Consider the following 26,502-nt stretch of genomic DNA (forward strand, 5'->3'; position numbering starts at 1 on the left):
CCCCGAAACCTATGTAACGCCAAATTACTTTGTAGCGCAGCATCACGATATATATCACCGATAAATATATAACGTGTTATATTGGTAATGAGCATTATATAAATGAACAAAAAACGAGACCACGGATTAGTAACAGAATCCGAAAACAAAACAAAAAAAATACGATCATGCCTATAAAACCCCGCGTTTTGTGCACTACTAAACCCCCATCCCTTCCCCCCCCCCCCGCCTCTTCTCGCGCCCCCTCTTCGCCTTCTCTCCTTCAATTCCCTCCCTCCCATTCGATCTGCTCTTGCACCGATGTCGAGCTCGCCGCCGGAGCGACGGGGAAGGGGAGGCGAGGAGGAGGGCGGGGAGGACGCCGCGGTCGCCCGAACACGCACCGGTGTTGGCCTCGGCCGCCGCCGCGCCGGGGATCCCTCATCGTCGCGGCTGAGGTCCGCCGACGCGGTCTGGCCGGAGCACTTCGTCGAGGCGGTTGCCGCCCAGGTCGCCGTCGACGCCGCGCGCTCCGCCGGGAGGTTGGCCGCCGCTCCTGCCGTCGTCTCCGTGTTCCAGGTTCTTTCTTCTCTTTCTTTATACATCTTATTGCCGTATCCCCCAACAGAAGAATACATCAGTTTCTCGATCTGCTTCGTTTCTTACATAGCCACGGTTTCACATTAGTTATCATCAAGATCATGCATCAGTGGGCTTTCCTCTATGATTTTGGAACAATGAGACCACGGATGCACCATGATAGTAATCATGACTGCAACATGAAACAACATTGGAGTGATAGGTTGGGCAATAGACCTGCTATCCTACAAGGAGAGCATTCGGTAGAATGCCTCCACGTATAGGTGTTCTTCGGATTAGTCCTTCGTTTCGGTCATTTCTCCTTTCTTCTGTGCGTATTTTATTCGTTTGGTTTATATTTATTGTGTACAGTCACACCCCTGTGTGTGCTGCGGCAGTAAGAAGAAGACTCTTCTTCTTACTGCTACTCTCTTTTTTGACCATTGTCTCCATAGCCAGCTGCGCTTCGCCGGCGCTAGTGCCTCTCTCTCTCACCCCACATTCGTAGGCAGCCGGATGGCTGGCTTTTGCCGCACTGTTTGCTGTTAGCAGCGGACATCCTTTGAGACTTTAAACACGATTCTGCTGACCATTCGCCTCTGTCAACTTCATTATTTCTCTCTTACTCTGCCTTCTCTCTTTCGTGCAACCTATATCTATTCCTGACGGGGGGTCTGAGCAAAGAGCCAGTGGTGGGAGGAGGCGTGTGATGCTCTGTTCTTTTGACCCTCGCTTCGCGCTGCGCCCGTTTTAACTCCCCTCGATCCATCCTTGTCGTTGCTTTATTCACTCACTCACGTTCGGCTTAACTCTCTCTCTCTCTCTCTCTCTCTCTCGCTCTCGCTCTCTCTCCATCTCTCTCGGAAAGGAACAAAAAGAGAGGGGCGAGCTCGGGGTTGGCGCACTGCGGATGGGATGGGATAGGCGAAGGCAGAGAGGAAGCGCAGGCGCCGTCACCAGACGCGCGTCCCTTTCAGTTCCGTTTTTGGTCCTTTTTTATTGGGGAGAGGGGAAGGATACCAACACCCACTCTCTTTTCAAACACTGTGGAGTATGGCCCCCCTCGTTCTTCTGCATCAAAATGTAATGTATGATGGTGTTATTAGACGACGAGGAAGACAAGGGCAGTTAGGAACCTCTGCCGTGATGACGGGTTCAAATGGGAGGGTTCTCTCTCAATCCTTGGGTTTCAGCCGTAGCTAGGAATGTTGTTTGCGTTTAATTAATGGTGGGTGGGCGAGTGAAGGTGTTGGTAGAGGGAGTGTTTTTTTATGGCGTTCCTTGGAAATGAAAGTGTGGGGGAAAGAAGCAGCACAGCCTGTGCTTTTTGTTGCATGGGCAGACGAAAGCTTCGCTGCTTTCGACGACTTGGGTTCGGCTCCTTCTTCCCTCACCGCGCTCGACCTGGCTCCTCTCTCTCTCTCTCTCTCTCTCTCTCTCTCGGTCTCTCTGTGTCCTTCCTCAGACCGAGGGGCCATAGGCTGCACCAGCCCTTCCCCACTGGAATCCCCATCTTGTCCTCCACGGTCAGGGAAGGAACATTGTCTACCTCAGCTGCTCTCTCTGCTGCTGACAGCTCTTTCCCAGCACATGCACGCCTTATTCTTAGAACCATCATATATGCATTTCTCTTCATCATGCGATTTCAATACGTGGGTTCTATAAGCTCCCTTTGCATCAGGCCTATACATTGTTATTGTTCCCCTCGTGCCTGCTTCGCGTTCGAAGACTGTACGTGACTCTTCCTCTCTTATCTTCCTGCTTGTTCTGTTAAAATGTGTTGGGTTCTATTATAGCTTTACACGGAGGTCAAATGCTGGGGGGAGGTAACAGTGTCGTCGTTCCGTACTGCCAAAGCTTATTCGAAGTCCCGGCAGCTCTCGACGCACATGGTCTTACTGCAAAGTCCAACGCCGAGGAGGTTGTCGTGTAGCAGCTCTTGCTTTTTGTTGATGGGATGTAAGTATCCAGCCAAAGCAAAATCAGATTCAAAGTACTCTACACAGAGAATTGAGAGGAGAGAGAGAAAAAGGGTCAATCAAATCTCAGTATCTCGCACAGGTCTCGCCATGCCACCTGCAGTTCCTGCTTCCTTTCGTGACTGCACCACCAAAGCCAACCTTTTGGTGGGTCTCGCCATACATGTCCTATTACTGTTCACGGGCGGGGGTACATCCACCATTTTTGGATGGGTTGAAGGGTGGCTCGACTAGTGCTCTCAGACTTTCTTAGGCATGCATGCTAATGGAGCTCCACGTCCAGTTAGGGGGGACGGAGCAAGCATCAAACACCATCTCTGAACGATGCGACGAGCCACCCTGAATGCGATTTTCGAGCGTACGAAGCTCGTACATTGTCGAGATCGCTGTGAGGATTGCGGGAACAGTAAGTCCGGGAGCAGTACGTCATTTTGGTATGGTTTAAAGGTGACAATAGAAAGGCCGAATGCTGCTCCTTTTGTGGCCTTATTTTTATTAGCTGCAGCTTTGTTTTAGGGACGATATACCTCTAAAACAAAGCCAAATCACATGGGAGATTACCACACACCTCAGGAAGACGCGCCCTGATCTCTTAGGCGTGACACGCAGTTGTGCGTCGTCGCAGAGGGATTCACGGGATCCTATTATAACAGTAACAGATCGATGCCTCTCGTGGATTCTTCGTTAATTGAAGCTTTTGATGCCTTCCCTTGTTTGTCTTTGGCCTGTCGTTGGCCTTCTCTTTCCTACGGTACGAACGAAGAAAGGTCTTAAAGCTGCTGCTACACCTGCTGCCTCGATGGCCATCTTATTTAATTGCTGATCTCGGCCTTCGAACCACGAGCTCCGCTTCTTGACCTTTTATGGAGTTGAGGCAGAGGATCTGCTGGTTTAATGGGTGTGCTGTTGAGTGAGGCTCAGCATCACTTGAATGCACCACGGAAGTACATCGCCGGAAGCCTTCCCTTTTTTTTTATTGCGAGTTTGATGGAATTTTTCTTGGTATGTTAGGAGATCTAGGGAGGTGTGCATGATCTTATAGAGGATCTCTGATGTTTTTTTACTGTGATATAGCATTTAAAAGGCCGGAAAATGCATTTGTTATCACCCCATAACTTGAGGTGTTCATTAAGCTCGCAATTTCAGCAAACATTAGATGCATAATCTAAGATACAAGAGTTATCCACCAAGGTGTGTAAAACTAGTTTATCTTCTACTGAAGGTTGTTCTTTGTTACCAGCTTTCTGGCTATTAAAGGTCATATGTTTCTCTTCTCGTGTTGCCAGCTTTTGCTAAATTTTGAGTTGGAGCATTAGTCTCAGATAACTACAGTTACTGTAATACATTGCACCCTTTCTTTTTTTGTCTAAAGTTGTTCAGATTGAACTGTTAACAATTTGCTACATTTGTCCATAGGGTGGTAGATGGTCCAGTACTTTCTCTATTAAGTTCAGCTGTAGTTACCAAAAATGCCTGCAATGTGTACTGATATGTTGTTTACCTGAACTGTCACATCCCTTTTACTTAGTAATTTCATAACTTTTTTGATACATTCTTTTGTCTGTTGTGAATTTTGTATCCTTGAGTTGTAAATTTATGATGTAGATGCAATAGCTTTTTAGATTCTCTATGAAAATAGGTCTTAATGGTTGATTATTTCTGGTCAGTGGGGAATTTATGGTTTGTTTGTACTGGAAGGTTCTGTTGATGGTAAAAAAATATATAGCCCTTTTCACTGTCTCCTCTTAATATCCTTTCTTGAAATGTACTTTTTGACGTCTTCCCTTTTATATTTCTTACCTGTAAAACCCAATTTTTTCACCCTTCGTTATTAAAGATATTTCATGTACCATTGCGTGACTCTGATTCATTGTTGGTTTATGATTATGAAGCCAAAGTGTTCTGTTCCCCAAATGGATATTTTCTGGACCATACTGTTTTGGCAATTCTGTGAATATTATGCATTTGATATAAATCTTGTCGGTGGAATCTAATATTTCTCATTATGTTCTTGTATTTTGGAATTTCGAGAAACATAATGAAGGTTAGGTTTCTAAACCATTTGGACTGGAAATTTATTCAGTGGTAAAATCGTTTTTGTTTAATGCTGAAGGATTAATGCGATGGATCATGATTCAATGAAGCATTACTCGAGTTATGATGAGTTAAGCTGTTTGCTAATAATCTCTTAGACTAGAAAGAGTATTTCTCATATTTAAAGGGGGTAATCATTCTATAATGAGAGAAGAAATCTTTGCAAGAATAGTGGACTTAATAAAGGTGTTGGTGTAGCGTTCTGAAAATAATTCTAAACTAAAATTAATAATCAAATAACACAAACAATGATGTACCGCAAGAAGAGTGATATGACTAGGTTAATGCTAGAAATTCTTATATCTTAAGGGTAAAACATTTTGTTCAAATCACTTGATGATCAATTGTCAAGAGAATCAGGTCTTTGAGTTGGCCAAAATCTAGCTTTATATGTTGTGTTACTTTTTGGATCGATATGATTTTTGGGTTAAGCAATAAATTTGCTGTATACAAGCATGAAAATCATATAGAAACGTGACCTGTACGATTTTTTATGTTACTGTTATCACAATCATTCCAATGCTAAATTAGTGTATGATACAGACGCTGTATAAGTAGTTAAAAATGTAAACTTACTTTTCGATCTACCATACTATGTCAGGCTTGGTTAAGGGTTCCATTTATTTTTTTTGCAACATGGAAGAATTACTCAAGGAAGTTGTTTCAAAGTAACTTTCCTTTGACTTCATGTGGGGTGGATTAATTAGCAATCATAACTTATAACTAACATGTGTTTTGGTGGTACATAGTGCATTCTATACATGCATTTCGATGATCTTTTATCCAACTATTTTTCATCTCAAACTTATGGCTTTCACCCTCTTTGTTTTATAACGATTGGTTGATTGTTGTGACGGCATTTGCTTACAATTTTGTAATTGCTCGATCAAAATGCAACTTGCCAATTCTGCCAATTTATTAGGATTTGGATTAGTTTGGCTAACTTTCACCATCATCTCTTGCCATAACTACATTAAATACGGATAACTTGTGAAATCCCCCTTATCGTATAGTTTCTTAATCCATTTTTAATATCATGCAAATTAGAATCTCATTTTCAGTGATTAAGTGGAGGATTAACTGCTACAAGACTTGGTTACGTTCATATACATGCTTGTGAAACTTATTAGTTCTTTATTACCTTACTTGTCGGCAAGACATTATTATCCTTTGTTCAATAACAGTTGGTTGATTGTTGTGATCACATTTGATTGCAATTCCGTAATTCTCGATCAAAATGCATGCGCGATTTGCCAATTCTTCCAATTTATTAGGATTTGGATTAGTTTGGTTAGCTTTCCCTGTCATCTCTACATGAAATACACATACAATGTGAGATCCTCCTAATTGTATAGCTTGTTAATCCAGTCTTGATATTTTACATGTCCCCTCAAGCAAAGTAGAAACTCATTTTGAGCGATTAAGTGGAGGATTAACTGCTACAAGACTTGGTTACATTCATATACATGCTCGTGAAACTTATTAGTTCTTTATTACCTTAGGTGTCGGCAAGACATTATTATCTTTTGTTCAATAACAGTTGGTTTTGATTGCAGTTCCGTAATTTCTCGATCAAAATGCATGCGCGATTTGCCATTTCTTCCAATTTATTAGGGTTTGGATTAGTTTGGTTACCTTTCCCTGTCATCTCTACATGAAATACACATACAATGTGAGATCCTCCTAGTTGTATAGCTTGTCAATCCAGTCTTGATATTTTACATGTCACCTCAAGCAAAGTAGAATCTCATTTTCAGCGATTAAGTGGAGGATTAACTGCTACAAGACTTGGTTGCATTCATATACATGCTTGTGGAACTTATTAGTTCTTTATTACCTTCGTTGTCTGCAAGATATTATTACCCTTTTTTGTTCTCTCATATCTATAGTATGTGCCATTCAAATTGATGATAATCTACATCCTTTAGAAGACTATTCCGCTTATCATCTTGACAAGGCATTATTTTATGAAAGATTAGGCATCATTCTTAGATAATGACTTACATGGAAAGACTAGAACATATCTTACCAAATGCTTCAGGAACTTTGCCCCTACTTGGCATCTGGATTACGAATTTCAATGTGATTTTGGTTGTTCTAATCCTGATCGATCGTTATGAGATTCAGATTGCTTGTAATTTGCAGTCATTTACATCTTGATTGCCAAATTTATGATTAATTATAATTATGCAAATTCAGTAAATAAAGGAAGCAAAAGCTTTATTTTTCTTGATTTTGGGCATTTGCAAATGGTCTTAATTATATTCTGATCATTCTTGTTGAGGTTGAAGGTGTAGCATTTGCCAATGCTAATGCCTGCAATGCGGTGCGATCATGCGAGTACTACTCGTAAATCTTCTTCTTTGTTTTGCTGTCATTCTTGAGTTTCTGGTATCCTGTAGTGGCCTTACTTTTCGATGGAGGTTGACCTATGAGTTCTTGACAATGAAACATCACAAGGGGTTTTCTCTATTCTAAATCTACTGCAATCTCATCTTCTTTTCCTTCTTTTCCCCAACCAAATCCATTGCCGATTGGAAAGAAGCAATAGAAAAGAATCTTCCCTTCTTTGCCCCACCCAAATCCATTACCTTGAGAAGCCAAGGAAGAGCGAGAAAGGAGCAATAGAAAATAATCTTTTTCCTTCTTTGCCCCGCCCAAATCCATTACCGACAGAAGAAAAGGAAGAGCGAGAAAGAAGCAAGAGAAAAGAGTCATTAATGCCATTATTTGTCGATGTCAGGGAATTTGGAGTGGCACGCACAAGCAATGCGAGCTTTCATTGCACAACCAGTTCCGCGAAGGCTGAGCTTTTATTGCACGACCAGATTCGTAGTACTCCGTTCCTCGAGAGCTTTTATTGCACCATCAGTTTCGTAGCACTCGGTTCCTGCAAGAACTTGCAGGAACTTGTAATTGATTCCAGTCATTTTATACTTGCCATTGCTACGGCATATTTCATGTCGGATTCTGTCCGATCTGTGTATTGAAGTTGTCATACGTAGTGCAATCCATACGATGCATGCGAAGATTCTGATCGAAATCTTACTGAAGCCCTCAAGTCTAAGTTATATTTTATGGGTGTCGATGCTGATGGTGGATTCGATTGCAGGTCTGCTCCTCGTGGAGAAGCGTTTCCCGGTCGGAGCTCCTGTGGAAAGATCTCTGCCGCCGCGTGTGGTCTCGCCGGCGTCGCGCGCTCCCGTCCTGGCGGGACGAGTTCATCCGCCTCCACCGCACCGCCGCTAACTTCCGGGCCCGCCGCTCCGCGCACTCTCACTTGCTTCCTCCTTCCGATGCCGTCATCTCCTGCCGCCGTCTCGCCCTCTCCGACCACCACCTCGCTGCCGGCTTCGTTGACGGCTCGGTTCGCCTGTTCGATCTCCCTTCCGGACGGGCGCTCGCCACCTACTCGGCTGACCCTCATCGCGACCGCCTCGGCCGCTTCTCTCAGGCCATCTCGGGCATCGTCCTCCTCGCCGACGACCGCCTCGCCTTCGCTTCCCAGGACGGAGACGTCCACATGGCGAGCCTCGGCGCCTCCGGTTCCGTCCGGCGAGCCCACGTCGGGAACCTGATGGAGGACGGGACGTTGGTGGACTTCACCGGGAACTCGCGGTGGTGGGTTGGCTTGTTGGCCGGCGTTCCCGGCCGGTCGTGGCGCGTCTGGGACGCCGCCAGCGAGCAGCTGGTGTTCGTGGGCGGAACCTTGACGGACTCCGACGCCATCCTGGGATGGCACATGCTCACCGACTTGTCGAGTCCGGTGGTCGGCCGCGCGAAGATCGTGGAGCCGGGACTCGTGGTGGGGTGCACAGCTTCGACCATGGAGGTCATGGACCTCGACGACACCGGTACGATCCTGAACCAGCTTCAGCTCCGGCACGGCGTGGTGGTGGACTCGGTGGACGCGAGCGAGGGCCGGGTAATGGCCGTGGACACGCGAGGACTGGCGAAGGTGTGGGAGGTGCCGAGGTTGCAGGAGATTTGCAGGTTCAGCACGGTGAGGAGGGCGGAGGGACGGCAGCAGGGTGCGGCGGGTGTGCAAGGGTGCATGAACTGGGGTTACGCGGTGGTGTGCTCCGCCCATGGCGGAGTACGCGTGTGGGACGCAACCACGAGCGAGTACTTATACAGCTTCAGGGAGCGGATAGGAGAGGCAGCCGCGTCGGTGGCCGGCGATCGTTACGTGGCTGCTTGGGCCGACGAGACCGGGTTGCACCTGTGGGATTTTGGAGCCTTGTAGGGGGAGGAACCCAAGCACAGGAGTCTGGTTGATGTAGATAGAGAACTGGCCATGGCTTATGTTTGTGTTGTTGCTCAGGCTTGGGGGAGGCCAGGTGGTATCGTACTGTGATGGCCACCACAGGCAGGACTGCAAGAATGTAGAGAGAGGAATCGGAGAAGAAATGGGGATGGGGAGGGGGAGGCAAAGATGGTGTGGTCTCTTGGTGATGGTGATTAGGGTTGAAGATGGCTCCCAGTGTGTGCTGGGATTTTTGGGGTTGCTGCATAATTGTTCGCCGAGTATTGGTTTAGGAGATGCATCTCTTCAAGACTCTGATGACTTCACTTTTCTTATACTGCACTCGTTTCTCTTCTTGTAGCTGCGGGACTTGGATTTGGTAAAAAAAGAAAAAAAAAACAGAATTTGACTTGGAAAATATCAGGTTGCTATTTAATATTAAAGCTGGGCAGCAAAAAAAAGTGATTTTTCTTTTTGTATTTTTAAATAATATTTTATATTTTTAGTTTTCTGTCATATATTTTTTTAATATCATAAATGTCTTTTGTTATTACTTCCTCTGTTTTATCTTTGTCCTATTGCTTTCATCCTAGTTTAGTCGTATTCGTCCTATCGCTTTTGCCCCATCGTTTTTATTTTATTATAATCGTCTCTATTTTTCGTGAGGTTCTATTACTTTCGACCTCATCGTTTTTATTTTATTGTGATTATCTCTTTTTTTTATCGTGAGGTTCTATTGCTTTCATTTTATCGTGATTATCTTTTAGTTATCGCTTCTATCTCATTGTCTTTGTCTCATCGTTTCGATTTTATTGCTTTTGCCTCTGATCGACCCCTTTCTCTTCGTTAGGCCTCAATACTTTTATCTTATCACTTTGAATTCATCATGGTTGTCTCCTCCTTTCATCTTATTGTATTTTTATGAGATAGTTTTGAGACAATTGAAAATATCCACGTAGTGGAGGAAGTGGTGACTACTAGGAGTGCAACCACTACAATAAAAGGAGAAGGAGACATGGATGACAAAAATATGCATTTAGAGTATTAGAGAAAATTAACGGTACCAAATGAGAAAACTAAAAATTAGAAACCATCTGGGAAAAAATCCAAAAGGGGAGCTTTTACATGTAAATAACAAAAAACTAGCTATAAAGGTTAAACATTGATAAGGAATATTTTGACAACCATCCTCCATTCACTAACTAATTTCTGCATAGGTATTAACATGAAAGAAAAGAGTCGAATCACTCTCTACTGGGTAATGACATAGGGTGGTTATGGTTTGTCAACTTTCGTGAATAATAGTCCACGTAACGTCATTCAGGCTAGTCATGTGGTCTTTGTGGACAATAGTCTATGAGAGAGTATTCAGACCCGGCTCATAAAAACATAGTGTTCCTTCCAACCTTTGTTATTCAAATGGGTGCCACTCACCTTGAAGCCTCCATGGGTGGCTAAGTAGTAACCACTTCACCCTTTGCATAATCGAAAGCTAGAGATGAAGTGTGGGTCAGGACAATGTTAATGCGTTGGCACTCCTAATACTATAAGATAACACCATAAATTAGAAGCTATCTGAGAAGGCAAAATTCTCCACCATTAGAGACAAGACACTATTACCAAATGGAGTGAAAGACGGAGCCCTACATCGAGGGCATCGCAAGATAAGCATAAAGCCCTTGGAACCAAGTCGAAGGGGCATTGACCAGTTCTGGGAGCATGTAGCTCGAAGTCAGTAGGGATAACATTATTAAGATCATAGGCAATCCAAAAGGGGTGCGCTCACCATTGAATCATAATCGTGAGAACTCATGGACTCCAGGTCCCAAAGAGTCCTTCGGTTTTCAGGAAATGCACCCTCTAAAGTAGATGACCTGACTTGCTCCGCCCTCAGACTACCCAAAGACGGAGCATGAACCTCAACAGATAGACAACTAGAAGACTTAGAAGAACTAGTGCAAGAAAGGAGAGACATCATAACCTGAGACATAAGAGCAAGATCAATGCTGAGAAGTAGGGACCAAAGATCAAGTTGCCCTTCCAAAATGATTGGGGGAACTATCCTTCAAAGATCCTAAGGGAGCGAGACTAGGAGCTCTTAAGATCCTAAAGGATTTAGACTTTGGAGTCATAGGTGGGAATGAGTCCTGCTCCTTAGCGGGTGAGGGATTTAAGGCAGAGCTACTGATCTCTCTCCTCCCATGATCGAGACAAGTGGCCCCTTTGAAATAAACGTTAAGGGGATCCGACAACGAGAAAGCCCAAAGCTTACCATGATGGGAGAGACATCGAACTCCACCAGAGCTACCAATCTCTCTCCTCCCATGATCGAGACAAGTGGCCCCTTTGGTAAGACATGAGGAAATAATGTTTCGAGATATACTATAGTGGAATGAGCATCAAAATCTACCATGACAAGCCATAAAATATATCATAGGGAGTGAGGCTCCAAAATTCGCCATTATTGGAAGACTTGAGATCCACTATGATCAAGGGATATGGAATCTACTATGACAGAAAGAAGATTTGAAGCTCGCTATAATGGGAAGACTCGAGATTTGTTACAGCAAAGAAAAGATAATGAATTCGCCATGATAAAGAGAAAACTTGAAACTTGCCACGGACAGGAGACCCGAGATTCGCTATGACAAAAAAGGAATATAGAATCCACCACGATAGAAAGAAGACTCAAAGCCTGCCATAGTAGGGAGACTCGAGATCTACTGATAGAGAAGGGACAATAAATCCACCATGATTGAGAGAAGACTTGAGGCCCGTCACGACAAAGAGATTCGAGATTCGCTATAGTAGAGAAAGGACATGGGAATCTACCACGACGGAAAAGGGACATGAAATCCATCATGGCAAAGAGAAGACTCAAAGTCCTCCACTGCAGGGAGACTCAAGATCCACTATGATAGAGAAGGGACAAAAAATTCACCATAGCTCCGTAGAAGACTTTAGGGCCTCCATGACGGGGAGACCCAAGATTCGCTACAATGGAGAAAGGACAAGAAATCCACCACGTATGAGAGAAGACTTGAAGCCTCCTATAGTAGGAAGACTCAAGTTCACTATGACAAAGAAGGAATGAGAATCCTCCATGGTGGAAAAGAGATTTGAAGCTCGCCATGACGGGAAGACCGAAGATCCACTATGACAGAGAAGGAACATGGGAATCCACCATGACAGAGACCCCAAGCCAAATGTGCCCAAGGCGTGAGTTAGGAAAACCCAACCTGCACTAAGATAAATCTACTACGAGCGGAGGAATAAAGCTAAAAACGCTCGAGGCATGTGAGTCGGGAAAACCTAATCGACGCTAAGATAATTCCACTAAGATAGAGGTGAAAAGTTAAAAGGGCTCGAGGTGTGAATTGAAAAAACTCAATCTGCACCAAGATAAACCTACTACAATGGAAGTACAAAGCCAAAAGTGCTCGATATGTATGAGTCGGAAAACCCAACCCACACCACTAGATCTACTACAGTGGAGGCCCTAGACTAATCAGGCTCGAGATGGTCCGACCCACTCTAAGAAAAAAAGAACGATTTTAGAGTTGAACTGCGAAACTCCTAGAACAAAGCCCTGGATCACATCTTCACAAGGGTATAAATGATAGTGAATATTTTAACAACCAACCCCCGTCTACCAACTAATCACCCCAAAGGCGCTAACATAGAAGAGAAGGGCTGAATCACTCTCCATTGAGCAATAACGTGGGGGTGGTTATGGTTTGTTAGCTCCTATGGACAATAGTCCACGGAAGGTTATTTAGGCCGACCTTGTCGACCTCCGTGGACAACAATCCACAAGAGGTCATTCGAGCTTGTCCCCACCTTTGTTGTCCCTATGGACAAAATGCCAAGGGGAAACATTAAGATCATTAAAAAAGATCCCCTCAGTCGATCAAATATAAAGGTTGACCCCCGACTCTGACCTAGGGGTCAGACCTTTTTCCAAAAATATCTCACACCCTATATAATCTTGCGAATTAACTCGAGCGTCGAAGCGGTTGGGTTTGGGAAACTCCTCCCGATGCTAGCTTTTGTGCAGGAACACAATGAGAAATCAGATTCCACCTTAAGTCGACCTCAAGATTGCCTCAGATAGATCATAATTACGCGAAGACCACCTTAGCCACACTGAGACCACCATGAGGATTTCTCAAATGTTCCTACGCCTTTGGGTCAAAGACCAAATCGGGCTAACTCAACCGTCAACTACACTTTCCCTCAACAAGCATAATAACCTAAAATGTAAACAATGAATGATATTGAATTATAACTAACTAACTAACAATATATATATACATACATATATATATATATACACATATATATATATATATATATACACATATATATATATATACACATATATATATATATATACACATATATATATATATATATATACACATATATATATATATATACACACATATATATATATATAAATATATATATATATATATATATATATATATATATATATATATATATATATATATATATATATATATATGGTATTGTATTGTTAAGTTATCAAAACAGATGTTTCAAACCTTGCATGGCATTGGCATACCCAATGCAAAGAGAATCAAGCCATCGATTGCAAACTAGACCGGAGGACCGCACGTTCCTCCACGTGTGAAGAAACAAATCGATCAAGCAGCGAATTATCATGGATGATCAATTTTAGTAGGATGTTCGAGACTCACCACCTGCTAAGACAGCCAAATGGAAGAGCAGAAAACATAGCTTGAAGACCACCCTAAAAGCCAAACATCTACACGAAGAGGATGATTAAGGTGTTCATGCAACAACACGTGATCATGGTGAAGGTCTAAATGCCTTGATTGCCAATAGAAACCAGGATGTGCACAAGCAACATAATAATCATTTATACAAAGATTTTGGGAAGGATGAAACAAAACTACGCATCAAGACAGCTGCCGCAGCACATTGCTAAGAGTATTGTAGGGAATAGCTCAAAAGCGTCCCTCGCAATGAATGTACAACGAAAAATAATTATCACGATCACTTTAAGGTACACATTATTGTTCTTCTGACCCAGCACATTCGGGGTCATGGACGCGATTTCGTTACAAGTGATACAAGTATCAGCTTCAAAGCTTTTCAGGACTAAACATATTTCAGAAGCAACACAAATCCCAGTAGCATGTGCTAGAAGAAAACTACACGATAGTAGATTCTTCTTGCTGGCCCAACTTTCTCTTTACTATATCATATACCTTATCCACTTTTACTGGGTCAACCTTGAACAAACCATGGGCATCAGATTTGTTGATGATGTTGCCCTTGTATATCTCCTGCACCAATGTCTCCTGCATTTTGAGATAATGACTGGGCAGCAATCTATTTTGGCAGCAGAAATCTTGCTCCTGCAAACACAAAAACATAGTGAGAACAGGGTAAAATGGAGAATTTATATGCAGGAATAAGAATGGAACAGCTATTCAACACCATGTGCACTTGGTTTTAGAAGTTAGAACGTTGGCATGCTAAACTATAGCGCATCATTTGCATAGGTTTTAGGAGAGACGTTAGTTATCCTCTTCCAGGAAAAAAATTTGCATAGATTCTAGAAGTGGCCTGCATCAAGTGATCTCTGAAGGACTCGCTATAAGCCATAGTTAGAAGCACATTAACTGCAACTGCAAGTAGCTTATGTTTTGGGAAAGATACTAGTTGTAATCTTCCTGTTCAAGCTACCAAAATTTATACCTACAAAACTAGCTCTCAAGAACTGAAGAATAAGCTATTGTGCTTCTAATTAAATCAAGAAAGTTGATCTTACAGTTTCGCTGAGAAATTCTGTTCCAGGGAGTCCAGTGATATCCCATTCATCAAATGATCTCACAGAAACTTGTCCGGTAGTTGTTGAAGGCGAATCCTTGCCACTAGACTCAAACCCAGTGCTGCCTTTTATTTTATGGTTGTCAGTGGTGTTTCTTGGGCTTCCATCATTGTCTCCTTTTTCTCTGTTGAGAGGCCGGTTTGCCTTTTGTGCCACTTTACCACCTGACAAAATCTGTGTGTTTTCCTTGGAGTTTTGTGCACCCACCTCCAGTTCCCTTTTCCGCTTCTGCTCAGTGTAAGCTTTTGCTTCAGCCAGGGTGCGGCAACCAGCAGCTCGACATTCCTGAGAGTTAAGGGTAGAGTATTCATAATCAAAATCATGTGATCAATACAAAATAGTTACAACGATGGTATACTCAGCAACATGTTTCCAGAAAAACAGTCCATGATCCATGGTTTTGGGGTATGACTCTTACTTTCAAGATAAGCTAAGTACCACAAGGCATGGAACTTAGTTATCTTTAAAAAAAAATTATATATTTGTCTTCTAAAAAGTTAAAACATAATTTAACATATATCCTTTCATCTTCTTTAAAACTCTGCTAATCAAAGAGGCACAGGATTAATTTCTCTCTGTGTCCAGACAATGGTACTATCCTGCTTTTAACCTAATGTAAGGTCAGATTTGGATGTTCAACAGTTAAAATGGAGAAAGCTCAAAGGAAAGATGATAATAGATCACTGAGCGACAATAACAGACTAACTCAAAGGACTTTTGTTTTATTTGGAAAGGCATAGACATGTCATTTGATGATCCCCTGTATAAATCTGAAGCCATGTGATCCTCACTGACTAGATTGCCTACCATGGAGAAATGCCATCCAAAAAAACTAGAGGTGTAGATGAGAAACTAAGGGTTACTATATTTTGGTCATGGTATGGGATCTCTAGGATCAGAAGTTATACATATTTCCTTGTGTTTCCTTAAATAAAGTAATAAACCATAATTCCATAAAGACTTGTTTCAATTGGCCAAAACTATTTGCCACAGAACAAGTTCTGAAGCAAAGAGTTTTAACAAAAAGCAATCAACAGTGACTTAACCACAAAAAAGGTATTTCACCTGAAGCTCTTGAATTCTTCTTCGAATTTTGCGCTCCTCAATGACACTCTTAACTAAGTTCTCATGTTCTTCTTGAGAAAGAAAGCGCATAAAGACCTTGAAACGGTTATATAACTCTCTGTCTTCGCTCGAAAGCTCCTTTTCCAATGGGTTAGGATAAAGTAAATTCCTTTCTAGTATGAAATCCTTTCTTCGCTTCCTCTCATCAAGCCTATAAGAAAGCAAAATTACATTTAAAGTTCTTATAAATAAAATATTATTATTAATTTCCTTGAGCATTGCAAAGTGTCATACAAAAAGATATTTCAACAAAGTTTAAAGGCAATTGCTTTATGTAATGTAATGCACAAAGTACAATGTCATATCTCAAGTAAAATCAGGACAAAGAGGTAAGGTATACATACTTTCCGAGACAAACCAAGTCATAGCTTATTACAATGAAATGTAATAAACCATTACAACCAAGCTAAAAATATTGACATCAGTTTCTAGCCAAATATCTCCGTATAAGAGAGAGCGAATGCATGTTTAGCTTTCTCAGCTTTTTAAAGAATCACTGGCATGTCTTTTCTTTCACTTCATTTTGTTGTTTACTTTCTAATAGGCCTCATGTCATAAATTAAACAAACTTTGAAAAATTTTCAGACTCACCTTTATATTCAATCACTCCCTCACAAAGTTACACCAGAAGGCTCATAGTTTATAGTTTGTGAATCTCTAAATAAATCCATTATTATGTAATTATAAAATGTTATTCCATCACTAACAGACACATTTAGTTCTTAAAACTTATTAAATAACTCCTGAGAATTATCATGTCTGTCTTAATCTATAGAAACATTTCATCTAATTAATTATAAATCATATAAACCAGTAAATGCTATAACTAGGTAACACACCTAGATAAATAAATACGGAGTACCCGCAGCTTCAGTTCACGTTCAGTTTCAGTGTCATTTTCCTTGAACTCCATATCAGCCAATGCCTGCTCTGCATCATTGTCATATTCTGGATCAAATTCTTGCCTCTTGGGATTATAGCCACTCTCAGTTATAGAAGGTCCTTCTTCTCCTGAACATTTAGGCTTTTTTACACCAATAGTTCTATCCAAATAAGAGTCTGCCAATTGAAAATGTCAAAATGTCATTTTCAGAGCATATTAAGCAAAAAAAGTTGGAACTAATAAAAGTAGTAACTAAAGCTGTTATCTGGACAACTTCAAATGGATAGATGGCAAAAACTTTTAGGGGCTTAAGATATGTCTTGCTCGAACTAAAATTATCTTTTCAAAGAACAGTAGAATACCAAGGATTGTTAGTCTAAGGTAAAAACCAAAACAATGATTTCAAACAAACTCATGAGTAACATGCACGCTGAGCTAATATGCAACCTTCAACTTTAGGTCCGTCAGGATTATCCTTGAATTTCCCCGTGTTCGAAGTCACCTTACTTGCACCTGCAAAAGAAAAGAAAAATAATCCAATCAACATGTCAGCACCGATGGCAGTAATACCAGATGCGAAACATATTTGCATTCAAGCATGTTTAGGCTCCTAAAACAAAGAACAACAAAAAGCCTACTAAAACAAAGACTCAATTACCTGCAGCTAAATTTGAGGGTGACTGGTTAGCTGCACCTTCACCTATATCTTCAACCCTTTCATCATGCAAAGGCAAAAAAAAAAGAAGCCTCATAAAAGGTGTACTTTTAATAATAAAAAGAAAAGGTCTTCTTTCAGACATACTTGACTCTTGCAGGTGAGAATGGAGACTCTTCCTTTGGTGTGACATCACCAAGCAATGAAGAACCTGCAGCACAAAGGCATAGACCCATTGAACATTCAGATAAGTATATGTGAAAGTCCCATTAATGATACTAATCAAATACATGGATACTGGATTTCATAAAATTGACCTACAAGGACATGGATATCATATTAATGTCTAGACTGAAGGTGCTTAAAGAGGTTGACATCTACAGTTATCAAAAGTCAGTGCCAAGTTTGTGATTCCATGTGCAATGGACATTGACATTATAGTTATTCAAACTCACCACCAAGTATGTGATTATATGCACAGTTGACAACAAACAGACTAGATCAATCTAGCAAAATATGCAACCATGTATAACCATGTATTGGACCCTAGTTTTGTACAAGTTGAATAGTTGGGCTTCCCTTGAAGTTAGTTCAGGGATTGAACTTGATGATTTCCCTGATTTCACACAATTTTTTAATTTAAAATATATACACATATAACTACATTCTAGAGAAAAAAACATAAGTTAGCATCTTTCTGTAGATAGTTTCAGACACAGATTATGTTTATTGTCAACATGATTGCTAAGAACATGTTTATAGTTGGTGAATTACCAGATAAGAAACAAGAAATTAATAGTTAGGCTGTTTGTTGATGTGGTTACAAAGTAACAAAGTACTTTCCATTCTTCACAAAACAAAGCAATAACCAGAACACTCATCAGGGAACTTTTATGGTCACTAAACGACAAGATTTGAATTTAAAGCTTTAAACAAAAACTCTACTCTTCATGGAAAACATGGTCATATAGACCTTGATCAGTCAAAGAACAGGCAAAATCATTATTCATGCAGGTTTAGTATAACTAATTCATTAAAAAAAATAACTGACCTTTCTTGCCCTCAACCTGTACTTTAGCCATAGCAAGAAGTTCCTTTCTGTTTTTACCATTAACACGAGACATATCCTGAAGTGTGATTCCACATGCAAATGAACATGAGAGTTTTGATGGTATAAAAAGAGTATCAAATATGAAGATAAGAACAACACTAATCTGGGACAGATATAATACTGGAAGAGGATAGCAAGGGGAGTTCAAGTATGATGTGGTATAATGGTCAATGCACTGTGCCTTGCTCTTGGTACCAACATGCTCAGCAACTTCCGTCCAGTTGCCAAGTCCATACATCTCAATCCCCTAAAGATAACCCAACAAATTATCAATAAGTTAATAAGGCTCAAGAACCCCTAGTTCTGAAATTTTCAGGTAGACAAAAAATGGTAGTACCTCTAAAAGTAATATTTCCTCATCCGCATTCCAATCTGGACAGATTAGAGGAAAAGACAAGTTGTCCTGTCGAAAGACATAGCTAGCATATATCAGAGAAGATATACCATTATTTTTGGATACATCAAAAATGGAAAAAAAGCTCTGTAGAAAATGAGTAGAAGCGTTTACTTCAAATAAAAGGTGTCCATCTGGAAAGATTTACTTCAATATGAAATCAACATCAAGAGTAGGAACTCAAATTGATGGGAACTTCTTAAATGATGAGTATTTGTTCTTTTTTTCCTGACAAATGTCAAGTGGACTTCTCAAAGCTAATTTTATTTTCTTCTAAGACAAAGGGACAGGAAAGATAAGGAACACTTGAACTTACAACCCCATTTCCTCCCCCCTCCCCCCCCCCCCCAACCCGTCCTCTTCTCCAAAATATTGGGAGGCTACACAATCATACTTTAAGTATATCATGGTCCTATTTCACAAAGAAGACAAGGTGTGTGACCATGGAGTAGGCAATGAAAAATTGGGCAACCCAATGCAAAGAGATGGGCTCCTGCCAGTGCAGCCCAGTAAGCAACGGTCGGTGTTAGTATCGTAATTGAGATGAGGTGATACTTGATATCCATTAACTGTGATCTATCAAAGAAGTCAATTAGCCATTTTCAGTTGCTTGATTATAATGCTATAGGATTTTTCAAATTAAAGAGAGTTGCACAAAAAGGTAAACATAAAGAGTGACATGAAAATTTTGCATGAAATGAAGAACTTATCAACTGATCACCATAATACAAAAAAAATCAATGTTGTTGATGACCGGTGGTTAATACATAACAGAGTAAGAACTAGGAATGTGAAAAAAAAGCTTTCTGGTCAACAAGCATTTTGACACTTTGAGAAGTAAAATAAGATTTATAAATACAGGATAAGTCTAAAATTCCAAAAAGTTCAAGAAAACTAAGCAATAACTCATTAAGGTAGCTGCATTGCAATATATATATATGTCGGATATGGCAATCAGATCCTACTAAAAGAATCTCAAATCAGAAGATTTAAAAATAAGATAACACAAATCTGATTATAGATATAAACAAGATGTGACCGTAGAGAGGCTGGCTTGTCATGATAATTAATAAGCTGAAAACAATAATGTGTATGTTTACATGTCTTCTGAAAAGGAGAGACTAGTGTAACTGTGTAATGTCAGCTAGCTGAAATCCAAATAAATAAATATCAAGGTAACCTGATGACTGATAACTCCAGCCATGTTCAGTCTTTTAAAACATTACTATTGTATTATAATTTATAACAATGTACCTTACCAACCACTGCCTCTAAGAGGGTGTTTATTATATTGGCACTTAAATTCACATGTTGAAGTTCTAAAGTCCAAGCAGTGATTTAAAAAGCACTAGGTGCCAAAAGGCGCCAAGGTCCAAAAACGCCCGAGGCGCTAGGCGCTCGCCCGAGCGAAGCGAGGCGCTAAAATATAAAAATATATAATATAATTAATAAATATAATTATTTAAAATTTTAAATAAAAATATGCTATTAAATTAAGAAAATCTAATGTACAAAATCACAATGTCACATTAACAAAAAGTTTCAAAATTTAAAATAATAAAATTTTACATCAAAGCCATTTATGTTGAAACCTAGCAATAATTTCAAATAAATAAAAATTAACAACATTAAAATCAAAATAATATATTATTAATCTATTAACAGTATTGAAAATTAATCATTTCAAAATTCAAATAAACTTAATATTAAGAGTATACTGTATACTGAGCCTGACGGAGAAACGAGGAAGCAGCGGCGGCGGCGGCAGCGGCAGCGGGAAAGGGAGCGGGAGGCACGAGCAGCGGGAGGGCTCGCGGGAGTCGCGAGCAGCGGGAAGGCTCGCGGGAGGCGCGAGCAGCGGGAGGGCTCGCGGGAGGCGCGAGCAGCGACAGCGGGAGCAGGAGCGACGAGCAGCGAGATCGGGATTGGGATCGGGAGCGGCAGCGGGTTAGGGTTGGGTAAGGGTTATATCGGTTTAGTTGGTTCGATTGAACCAACTAACAACCGAACCAAACCTAAAATCCTGGTTCGATCACTTGGTTTACCCAGGCGCTCGCCCGAAGCGCCCAACGCCTGGGCTCGGGCGAGCGCCCAGGCGGCGCCTGTTTGAAGTGCGCCGCCTGGGACATTAGCGAGGCGCTTGGGCCTCGCCTCGCCTGGCCCGAGCGCCTAGGCAAGCGCTCAAGCGCCTTTTTCAATCAATGAGTCCAAGATGTCATTTTAAATATCACTGTTTCTGCTCTTGGAATCAACAATGTACACTCCAAATGGAATTTACATCAAATCTTACATACCACTTAATGAAGTGGTTCACTCCATGATAGCAAAATAAAATCCCCTTCTGTAACAGACTCCTCAATTTCCAAGGAGACAACCACTTGTCAAACTGTTTTGCACCTTGGGATAAAAATGGTAATGAAAAGAAAAAGCCTGCAAATTGCTTCTTTTCTAGAAATTGAACCTAAATAATATGAAAGAGTTCACGTCAAAGAAGTGATTATTCTTTTAACATACTATCCAGCAGTAAAAGATCATGAAAAATCTATGAATTAAATCCAAGTAATTGTGCAAACCATGACTCTGTAGGGATGGTTGCTCTTGTGTGGAGTGACCTCAGCACCAACAGAGAAGCACTCCACACACAGATCAAAGTCTGCACATTTTGTGCATTTGATGCGAATCTTTCCAGAAATGTCCTTGTTGCAATAGTTGCAGTGATATAAAGCCTTCTTCCCTTCACTTGTTCCTGAACCTGCCTCATCAGTCATGAGAGCTACCATGAGATTGAGTTCATGAAAGAAAGGGAGCTGAATAAGTGTTTCATCAGAACACCATAACCTGATGGAAAAGGAAATAATTCCTTTTCCTTTTGATGAAAGGTGAATTACATGACTTCATCTCTATCTAAAAGGGAAGAATCACTATAAAAAAGTTTCTGACAATTCAGAAACACACAACATCAGCATACCTGCTTCTATATTTCCCAAAGCTTCTCCACTTGCAGCAACCCTCCTCCTCTTTGACCTGCACAAGGAATCCTGTCATAAATTCAACAATGCAAGAAAAAGGGTATGATCATATATAATAACACATGTTCACTGGCACATCCATATAGGCATTCAACAACAATAAGCCCATGAAGAAGTTTCATCATAGAATATACAATGATATGTATAAAGAGTTTCTACTATAGTTACTTGATGACAGTTTCAAGAAACCACTGACAATATCAATAAGATGAGAGTTATGATCCAAACCTTGTTTATCTACTGTGTTCCCAACATAATAAAAAAAGACAAGATATGAAACCACAATAATCTGCAGAAACTGACCTCAAAACTCTAATTCAGATAATCATTCAAAAACCAACGTTCCTACTTCCCAAAATAAAATAAAAAAGGAAATCAGTCATGTTAGTACTTTACATAAGGGCTGCCTGGCCTTGATATGCTGGATGGCTGCATAATAACATGCACTGACATTGATATTAGCAGTTGTATCTGCCATCTGTCAATATCTTAAACTATTTCTTATAAACACAAAATCATTCCTAGTTATTACAATTACAATATCAAATTTGAATAGAACTCCCAATAAGAACATTAATTATTGTTGAATGTTTATTCTCTCAAATTGATAATATATGTCTGACATAGTACTTACTTGAATATTTAAAAAAACAAAGTCCTCACTGAACATTTTAGTATAACATGTAATGTGCATATGCAAAGGCATAAAGTTATATGGTTGCCTTATAGAATATCCGCAATAATGAGCAAGACAATACTCAAATTATAAAAAAGTGACAAAAAAAGGAACTCTTTTTACCTTCCAAATACTGCTTAAAATACGTCTGCAATCCATCCTCCCTCCACTAACCATGTGTCCAACTTTCATCCCATTTTGTGTAAGATCAACTTTTCTTTTTCTTTTCTGAATTTGGAAAATCCTGCTTGTTTACCCCCAAAATGTAAGGAACAATCGAACTTACCTTGATCCCTAGTTAAAACCTTTAACAAGCAATTTTGGTCATCCGATCCTAATAAAATCCATAACTCTTCAAGTGGCTTGTTTCATATTTCAATAATCATTATTCTTGGATGATCTTAGTAATGGTTTTGGAGCCTTATTTTAAGTAGAATTAATGATTATGTGCATAAGTTGGGATATCAACCACTATACAAAGGAATCAGTTCATTCAAATAGAATTACAAACTTATGACAAGGATCTGCCAAAATGCTCTTAGCAATATGATTGATTTTCACCCGTCAACACATGACCAATGTTTTCCTATGCCAAGTGATAGACATCAATACTAATAGATGAATCAAGACCATTGATTAAGAAAACTATTTCAGAGAGAGGTTGGACAAAAGAGTTGTTCAATGATTAGTAGTTTCGTCACTTTATATAGGTTTTCATGGAACATGGGTTTTACAAAGAAAAGTTATGTTCATCAAGACTAATTTATGAAAGTGCTAGCCATTACGTAAATTTCAATTTTGAGTCACTCTCTTTCTCTCTCTCTCTAAAAAAAGTTCATGTTTATATAAAATTCATACTAGCACATTGATTACCAATGGAGAAGATACTTTTTATGGTTTCTTGGCCCTCTGCTTATTTATCTTCTTTATGTTCTCCTTGTTTCTAACATTTATTTCTTTCTCACCACATTTCTAATCCTCCATGTTTCATGTACAATCTCTCAATTATTATTTAATAAATGCATTTGCTATCCTTGCACATACAAAACCAATATCATGTCACAGAAGCTTCATTAACCCACCACCCAACTCTGTACTATGTCAATAACTTCTAAAAGTTTATTACAATAGCATAGTGCACAAATGGATCACAATCCCCGATATATAGAAAAGAGTGTAAAGAGCATAACTTTTACATGATAAATGAAACATATATAAATAAAAATGTTGGGGTATTTTATGATGTTTTTGTCACTTGAGAAATGTTATATTTTAATTCTTAAGAACCTTTGGCAACAAATAATCAACAATCTTCAAATGGCCATATCCTAGCCTTTCTTTTAATACCACATTATGTTGAATTATCTTGTAAGCCATAACTAAAATGTCATGCATATTATGTCTCACTCATTAACAAAACTTAAGTTGTAACTTGTCAAGCAAAGCACACAAGATAAATCAACGCACTTATGATAAATCAACACACTTATTAATGAATCTTGATATTTGTATCTTGTACAAATACATAGCCATATTCTAGTTCTTCATCTTGAAGCCTTCCATCCACAAGTAATGAATTAGATGAATTTGTTTAGATCATCATTCTCATGTAAAATGTGCTTTAAAATATATCTTGGTTTAAAATCACCATTCACATGGAAATTTGTTTAGATCATCATTTTCATGTATTCTAGTTGTAGGTGCTTTAAAATCTCAGAGGGCACCTACTCTCTCTCTCTCTCTCTCTCTCTCTCTCTCTCTCTCTCTGTGATTTTGTAGTTGTAGGTGCTTTAATAAGTTTCTTTCTTTAACCTGTATTATCATACTATTCAAATATTCGCTATTGTGTATGATGTTAAATCCCCATTAAATTACTATCTTCTCAATTCTAGATGTATTCTTATAGAATTAGATACCAAGACATTTGTCATATATTATTTCTGGTGTACTTGATTAGGACATTAATAAACCATGTTTCCAGCTATCCACCAGCCTCTCTGTAGCCTTCTTGCATAACCTCATAGTTACATGATTTAATTGGAGATACTGAAATGCACAAGGAGAAATACAGCATATGTATAAGCAATGGTGGGACTTCCAACTTAACTAATTGATTAAAAGTGACCAAACTTTGGATTTATTTTTCCTTTCCGCCTCCTCACTTCCGATTATCCTCTAGCGCATGGGTCACAAACAAATAGGAAGGCCAAGAGCTCAATTTCCTAAATGTATGTTGCACTGTTTAGGTACCCTTCAACTTGTCATCCCTCTTAACTGTAGTCTGTACACTGAGGGCACTGCATAGTGCTTTCGCTTACAGTGAACCAACTCACAGATTCACCTAAATACAATTATGTTTAGCTTTTTTTACTTTTTTATCTCTCTGATAATTGTTACAGACATTACGAGTTCATATATCAATTTGTCCTGGCATGAGTCTTGTATGCACTAATACCTTCTTCCCGTTTATACTATATTTAACTCCATACCAATTAACATGTTTAAAGGATCTGGTCCAAATGTCTATCAGCGCAAGCATAAGAAGTGAGCAATCTGAATACAAATTACGGCACAGCTGGCTCCACTACCATCTTTCTACCCATCGCTTCCTTTTTTCCGCCGCTTTCCTTTTCTTTATTTATATTTTTATTCTGAACTGAATTTTAACCTAAGAAAGTGATCATAAACGGCACGAGACGACCTAATCCCATCAATTTTTTTAATAAATCAACCAAGAAAGAAGAAAAAGATACCACGAGCATGATTTAGACGGAGGTAATTTCGTAGAAAGAAGATATCAAAGAATTACCTACGATGGAGAAGGGTCATCTTACCTATGACTGGTGTCGTCGTCGCCGGAGTTGGGCACGGCGCGGGAGCGCCCCATCGCCGCTGGGAGGCCGGGAGGAGACGCTACAAAACCCTAATCACGGAGGCGGGGAGAGGCGAAATACGGGGCGATAGCCCTCTGGCATTTAAAGAAGGAAAGGGGCCTCCTCTTCGTCGGCGTACGGGCATCCACCCGGGGCGGTGATCGGCGTCGAGCGAGCGATCTGACGGAGTACCCCTTGATTTGGGGACACGCCGGCTCCGATTCTTTGGTACATAACATTTACATATGACGTGAGGGTGTGTATACACAAATATACTCAAATCGAGGGGTATATATCAAAAAGAACTTCGTACGGGTTATGAGGCTGTATACACAAATAAATAAATTCTAATGGGTTTCTTAGCGAACAAACACAATAACGTGCGTTACGAGGTTGTAAACGCAAATTAATACATCGAGAGGGGCGTATGAGCAAATAAAGACTGATTATTATGGCAAAATCACAACCGTACGTATTTAAGGTTGAAAGAAAGTGCATTTCTCCAAGCATAAACCATTGTAATATATGTAGGCCCTTATATAAATCTGTGACAATTGGAGAGAACATCAAATTATATATATATATATATATATATATATATATATATATGAAAAACTCTCAATAATGACGTTCTATCATATGATGCCCCATTTTTGTTTTTAACTAAGGCGCATTCTTTTTTTCATAATAGATATCTATTTTCCTGTTTGATTCTATATTTTATTGGGTTGAACTAATTTGTATGATATGAACCTGACTTGGTCGATTTAAAATAAATTAATTATTTTAATTTATTTAATTTAGGTCTAAATTAACCCTTGTTTTTCTCTCAAATTATACCATCAAACCTCATTCATCATTATCGACTTTCTTGCTACTGGTCATGGTCGTCATGATAACAAAATGCCATTGCCTTCTTGTTAGACTTTGATGATCATGCGATGACCTTTGCCAGTGAGATAGGAGTTCGTCATCACCGTCCTAATGAATATTAA

General features: G+C 39.9%; 2 protein-coding genes across 3 annotated transcripts; one reads left to right on the forward strand and one right to left on the reverse strand.

The window, feature by feature from the left end:
• Positions 1 to 240: 240 nt before the first annotated feature.
• LOC135587035 (transcriptional regulator STERILE APETALA-like) lies at positions 241 to 9,019 on the forward strand. Its single transcript, XM_065156526.1, has 2 exons — positions 241 to 558; positions 7,744 to 9,019. Exons 1-2 carry the CDS (start codon positions 301 to 303, stop codon positions 8,875 to 8,877), a joined length of 1,392 nt encoding a protein of 463 aa, XP_065012598.1. The 5' UTR covers positions 241 to 300; the 3' UTR covers positions 8,878 to 9,019.
• Positions 9,020 to 13,890: 4,871 nt separating this feature from the next.
• On the reverse strand, positions 13,891 to 25,715 carry LOC135641264 (transcriptional adapter ADA2-like). 2 transcript variants are annotated; one of them, XM_065156525.1, is made up of 13 exons: positions 25,469 to 25,715; positions 21,898 to 21,953; positions 21,503 to 21,681; positions 18,873 to 18,938; positions 18,657 to 18,782; positions 18,476 to 18,551; positions 17,572 to 17,635; positions 17,428 to 17,483; positions 17,217 to 17,282; positions 16,726 to 16,945; positions 15,827 to 16,037; positions 14,702 to 15,046; positions 13,891 to 14,285 (listed from the first exon to the last, which is right to left on the reverse strand). In XM_065156525.1, exons 1-13 carry the CDS (start codon positions 25,519 to 25,521, stop codon positions 14,079 to 14,081), a joined length of 1,725 nt encoding a protein of 574 aa, XP_065012597.1. In that variant the 5' UTR covers positions 25,522 to 25,715; the 3' UTR covers positions 13,891 to 14,078. The 2 variants fall into 2 exon arrangements, with proteins under 2 accessions (XP_065012597.1, XP_065012596.1); XM_065156524.1 differs by having other exon boundaries at positions 18,476 to 18,782.
• Positions 25,716 to 26,502: the final 787 nt, after the last annotated feature.

This window comes from Musa acuminata, chromosome BXJ3-6 (assembly GCF_036884655.1).
Source record: "Musa acuminata AAA Group cultivar baxijiao chromosome BXJ3-6, Cavendish_Baxijiao_AAA, whole genome shotgun sequence".
In the NCBI taxonomy this organism is placed as follows: domain Eukaryota; kingdom Viridiplantae; phylum Streptophyta; class Magnoliopsida; order Zingiberales; family Musaceae; genus Musa; species Musa acuminata.